The sequence below is a fragment of the Furipterus horrens genome, unplaced genomic scaffold (genome assembly GCF_987537825.1).
Source record: "Furipterus horrens unplaced genomic scaffold, mFurHor1.1.pri manual_scaffold_2, whole genome shotgun sequence".
Taxonomy (NCBI): Eukaryota; Metazoa; Chordata; class Mammalia; order Chiroptera; family Furipteridae; genus Furipterus; species Furipterus horrens.
Window position 1 is genome coordinate 3,582,560 of NW_028327172.1, and position 6,000 is coordinate 3,588,559.

At 61.9% G+C, this 6,000-nt stretch overlaps 1 protein-coding gene across 2 annotated transcripts in view; it reads right to left on the reverse strand.

Moving 5' to 3' along the window:
• The window catches only part of LRP5 (LDL receptor related protein 5), a 95,645-nt gene extending 90,340 nt beyond the window's left edge, over positions 1–5,305 (reverse strand). For both annotated transcript variants that reach the window (XM_090257505.1, XM_090257498.1), the window contains exon 1: positions 5,206–5,305. In XM_090257505.1, the coding sequence (XP_090113631.1) occupies positions 5,206–5,290 (85 nt within the window). In that variant the 5' untranslated portion in view covers positions 5,291–5,305. The remainder of the gene's footprint in view (positions 1–5,205) is intronic.
• Between the last annotated feature and the right edge of the window lie 695 nt (positions 5,306–6,000).

Sequence of the window (6,000 nt, forward strand, 5' to 3'; positions counted from 1 at the left end):
ATGACCCTGCAATTCCAAAAGGGCACGCAGGGACTCACACAGATCCCGCACACCCTCGGGCACAGGAGCAGAACTCCCCACAGCCAAGGTGGAAAAAACCCACCTGTCCGTGGACGGACGGAGGGAGACACAAGGCATGCGTGGGCCCCTCCCACACAATGGAATATTATTTAGGCGTAAAAAGACATGGTGTTTTCACACATACTACAACTTGGACGCACCTCAACGTTCCTCCAAAAGAAATAAGCCCAGCATGAAGGACAAACAGTTCACGGCTTCACAAATCAGTGGCACCCAGAAGACGCTCATTCAAAGACACAGCAAAGCAGATCAGAAGGCACCAGGGGCTACGGGCCGGGGGAACAGGCAGTGACTGCTTAGTGGGTAATAAAACATTATCTGGGGTAATAAAAACATTTTGGAACCAGACGGTGGGGAGGTGGCACAACACTGTGAATGCCATTAACGCCCTGAATTGTGCTCTTAAAAATGGTTAAAATGGCAAATTGTGTTATATGTAATGCACCCAGAAAAGAAAAAGAAGAGAAAGTGGTTCCGAATTTAAAATAATCGGACAGGAAAAGGGGCCGGCAGAGTCCCAGGAAAGCAGTTCCAGAGCCAGCCCACTGCTCCAGGAGGCCCCCGTGCAAAGCCTGAAACGTGAAAGGAAACGTGGACATGTAGGCAGGACGGCTCACCTCCTCCCCACGGCGGCCCACCCAGAAGGACAGCCTCCAGGTCCCTCCAGACACTGGCTCCCTGAACCCCACAAGAGCCCTGCAGGGGAGAAGCCAGGGCCCCAATTTTGCAGGTGTGGAAACTGAGGCCAAGAGCTAGCAAACCCCCTTTCCAGCGCTGAAGAGAAAGCAGAGGCCAGCCTGGCCGGGCGGGCGGGACCCGGGGCCAGCTCTGAGGAAGACCACAGCTGCCTCCACCTGTCAGCGGTGGGACAGCACTGTCCCCAGGGCAGCCCCACAGGGGACCTGTCTCCAGCAGACACAACATCATTTTCTGAGCAAATGTGTCAACAGGCCCCGAAGGTGAGGGGCTGGACGAAGCGCCCCCCATCCCACCAGAGCCTCCCCATTCTGAGAGTTTGTTAAGTGACAGCGAAGTCTCCGAAGCCACCAATGCCTAGTGTCTCTCAGGGGTTCTATTGTACTGATCACGGCACTAAGTCCTCCTCCCAGAGATCCTGCTCCCCGGAGGCCAGCATCAGTGTCCCCTCGGCCCCTCCGCCACCAGCTCTCACGTCTCTGAGCCGAGGCAGGAGACTCTAAGCCCACCGACAACAGCTCCCACCCTTCGAGCCCCATGAGGCCCCACGGCCCCCAGCCCACACCCAACAAGGGCAAGCCATCAACAGGCGAGTGACAGCCAAGTGTGCTCTTCCCTCACGCACGATGGAAGGTCGCTCAGCCACGGACAGGAACAGGGCATGCGCTCCAATGAGGCAGTCCCTCACAGCCCTCGCACTGCCGGCGGCCACTGCACGTGAAATGTCTGGAACAGGCAACCCCGCAGGGACAGAGCGCACACTGGGCTGCCCGGGGGTGGGGAGTCACGTGTGAGGCGTACGGAGGTTTGCTTTGTGGTGACGAAACTGTTCTGTAACTTGACAGAAATGGTGGTTCACAATGTAGCACTGTGTGTATGTATACTAAAGGCCCCTGGACGGTACACTGTGACATGATTCATTTTACATCACATGTACTTCATCTCAATTTTTTTTTTTTTAAAGAAAAGGTCAGGTCAACACCGTTCACCTAGGACAGGTCTGCCTGCAGCCTGTGTTTCCTAGCCCCCCTGACAAAGCCTTCCGGAAGATTCCATCACCTTCTGGCTCACATCCAGACTATGCAGCATGATCTGGCCTCTTTCTTGCTTTTTTTTCTTTTCTTTTCTTTTAAATATTTTACTTATTTATCTTTAGAGAGAGGGCAATGGAGGGAGAAAGAGAGGGAGAGAAACATCCATGTGTGGTTGCTTACTGTGCGCCCCCAACTGGGGACCTGGCCTGCAACCCAGGCCTGTGCCCTGACTGGGAATCGAACCTACAACCTTTCAGTTCACAGGCCGACACTCAATCCACTGAGCCACAGCAGCCAGGGCGTCTGACCTCTTTCAGTGGAGACCCCCTGGTCCGTGAGCACAGGGCCTGGGATCACGAGCTGGAGGCCACTGGGTCCAGCTCTCCCCTGGCAGACAGGCGGGGAACACCTGATAGCAAAGGCCAGGCCTCGCCGGCCCCTGCACCCCACTCTCACCCCAGCACGTCACACAAGCGCCCAGCGCAACATCAAGCGGAGCTGGAGCTGACACCGTGCCAGGCTGCCGGTGCTCGCCGAGCGGGTGGGAGGAAGTGTGATCATCCCCATTTGACAGAAAACTGAGGCACACAAACGGGCGGGGTCAGGTGTCCGCCCTCCCCACAAAGCAAGAACCAAGGCCCTGGGCCTCTCAGGCTCGGCCCCTGCTGCTAACCACCCCAAGGCACCCCACTCTGTCACAGCGACAAACAAGCCAGACAGCAGCCTAGGCCCCCAAGCTCACACACAGACGAGAGAGCCAGACTGGAAAACAACAGCGTCTAGACCTTCCGGGCCAGAAAGATCAAGGACCCCATTGCACCAGAGGAATGACACGCGGCTGCCACCACCAGTCCCTCACTCGGGGCAGGGGTGGTGTGAAGGGCTTCACACATCGCATTTACGGCTCCCAAACGCCCAGGGTCAGGGGCACCACGTAAGGACACCAGACACAGAAAAGCTAGGTCGTCCAAAGTCAACCAGCGGCTAAGCATATACACCAGGCTGGCCGGACCCCAAAGCCCCTGCTCAGGCCCAGAGAGGCCCCGCTGCCTCAGGCAGGAGTGCTGTGTGCTGAGCCCCCCGGACTGCACCCCTCCCCAACCAGTGTGCAAATTCCGCTAAATGCCTGAGCGGTGACACACGGCAGCTGAAATTAGACGGGTTCCAAATGCGACAGGATCTCTGTAGCAAGTGTTGGGCCATATGGAGTGACCGGGTAAAATCTTGGATCCGAACAGGAAGGTTGTAGGCTCGTCAGCCCTGTTTTGGAAGAAGAGGGTCCTCTGCAGGGGGACTCTCTAGTGGACTCCACACATTTAGTGAACACCCATGGCGGGGCCCCCCCATGGGCCGGGCCCTGGGCGCCTTCAGTAACCTCCCTGGGGGGTCCTGCACAGGCTGGGCCTGGAGGAGTGGGCCGGAGGGGCCAGAGGGGAGCGGCCTGAGCCGTTCCCAGCACCAAGCCCACCAGAACAAAGGCACTTCCGTGGGCTCACAGCTTCAAATTGCAACAGGATGCAATCAGGGAAAATAATCAGCTAGCAACTTATTGGCTCCACGCTGGACCCCAGCATAAATCAAACCCAGAAATCAGGGACAGACCCTACCGAGCACAGTCCCAGCGGACACGGAGATGCCGCCTTGTCCTTCCATTTTAGGCCGGGGTCACATTGGCCGGTGCTCTGAAAACCTCGTGCTCACAAGCTTCCTAATGTGAAAATAATCGACTCTATTTTTGCCTCATACACCACTGAGCTCCACAGATGGGATTCTTTGGGGCTCGAACCGCACACTGGCAGGCATTCGCCTCCAGCCACGTCACCCCAAAAGGTACAGGAAATCCAAAAGTGCAACGAAGCGCAACAGAGCCCGCTGAGAAACCCCACCTTTAAGACAAACATCCCCCCCCCCCACACACACACACACAAAAGAAAACCCCTCTTGCCTCCGTGACCCAGGCGTTTCCGGAACCAAAAGGCACAGCGTTGGCCTGAACTACCCAGACACTGTCACTGTTCCGTCGTCACCTTGTTTTGCTAGTATCAGACATGGCCGAGAAACGTAAACATGCTCCTGAGACAGACAAAACGGGGCGGGGGGTGGGGGAGGGTGTGAAATCGCCAACCGTCTTTAAGCCTGGGCTGGGGGGCGGGGGGACTGGAGGAAACCGTCCATTCTCTGTTCCCCCAAACCTCAGTGGAGGGGCCGCAGCACTGGGAATGTGACCAGAGCCAGGCCTGGCCACCTCCCTGCAATGTCCACACTGGAACTATTCAGGGAGACAGCTGTTTGCCTTAAAAAAGGCCCAGACAAAGGGACCCGAGTCCCCCCCACCTCCCAGAAGGAAAACCGCAACCAGCAGAAATGCAGTCGTCAGGACACAGGGCTCGCTGGCCGTGTCCACTGGGCCAGCCACACTCCAGAAAAACAACACTCACGTCTGAGGATAATGATTTAGGTAGCGAGAGACTTGCTTCAAAAACCACATGGCAATCTCCAAATTAAAAGAACATGTGTAGCATTTCACAGGCGCTTGGGTTTCCTGAGCCCTCCCGACCTCAGCTCCACCCCTCGGGACACACCAGAAGTTGCACGGAAAAATCCCCAGCCCTCGGTCTCCCCGAGGGTGTGCAAAACTCAGGCACGAGCCCGCGGCCCCACCACGCCGCGCCCTGGAGCCCCGCTCCCCGCCGTGGCCCCACGCAGCCGGGCCCTGGGGTGGACTCCGGCTCGGTGCCCGTGTTTGGGGCCCCAGCGGCCAGACGGGTCGTCCGGGCACCTGGCAGGTGTCAGGCCATTTGGAAACCGACTGCAACACAGATGAAAGGCCAGCGCAACAGGCCAGGCCGCCTGGCGCCGGGTCTCAGAACTTTCTCTGCAACTTAAATCAGTTCTTGGAGCTCGCAGGCCGGCCGCGCGGCCATCGGAAACAGGCTCGCCAACGAGTTCCCGACGCAGGGCGGCCAGGCCTGCCTCCGGGCCGAAAAGTCCCCGCTCGGCGCCCGCCCGCGGAGCCGGGGTCCCCACCGTCCCGGCACGGCCTCGCCCGCCGGCCTCACGCGTGCGCACTTCCGAGCGCGCCCCGGGGCCCGGGCAGGTGAGGACCCGCCCGCGCCGCACCTGGCGGGGACGGCGCCGCCCGCGCGCCCTCCTCGCCGCCCCGGGACTCCCTGGACCGGGCCCTGAGTCCCCAGGAGGGGCCCGGACGGTGGAGACAAAGGGCCGCGCGCGGCACCCGAGCGGCAGGGACGGCTGCGCACGGCGGGGACCCTCGGCACGCGCCCCAACTCGCCCCCAACTTGTAAAGTCGCTCCGCGCGTCGCGCACTTGGCCGCGGGCCGCCCGAGCCTCCTGGGCGCCCGGGCCATTGTCCCCGCGGCCCGCGCCCACCTACCCGCGGCGGGGGCCAGGCTGCAGCACAGCGCGAGCAACAGCAGCGGCGGCGGTGGCGGCGGCGGCCGGGGTGGCGCCGCCTCCATGTTGTCCGGGGCCGGCGGGCCCGCGCCGCGCTCACTCGGGCTCCATGGCGCGGCGCGGCGGCTCCTCGCGCGGCTCCCGGCGCCTGCCGCCTCCCCCTCGGGCGCCGCAGACCAGGACGACGGGGGAGGAGGGAGGAGGCGCGGGAGCGGAAGCCGCGCCGCGTCTCCGCCCCCCGCCGCCGCCTCCGCCGCCCGCCCGCGCCCCCCGCGCCGGCCGCGCCCTCCCACGGGCGCCCCCCGGAGCCGGCTCGCGGCGAGGTTGCCGCAGCGCGCAGCCCCCTCGGCCCTCCCTGCGCCCCTCGCCTCCCCTGGGGCCGACCGCTGGGGTTCCTCCGGGCTCTGGGTCGGGCTCCGGGCTTCCACCCCGCGGGGCCCAGGGCTCGGCGAAGCCCCAGTAGCAGGTGTGTCACCTGCAGGGTCGCAAAGACCTGGCGTTTACCCGTGGGTAAACTGAGGCACGGGGGGTTGGGAAGAGTGTTGCCCGCTGGCACGCAGTGAGGCAGTTTGGTAGCTGGTAGTCAGGGGTCCCGGGCAGGTCTGTGCGCTTTCCCGCGACCGCAGCCACCGACGGGAGCGGGTCCGGCAGCCCCGCGGCACCTGTTCGCACCGGGGAGCGCGCCTGGGCGGGCAGAGGAAGTGGACTGTGAGTGGGTCCTAGGTGGGGACAGAAGCAGATGATGGAGAGAGGCCGGATCCGCACCAGGTGGGAT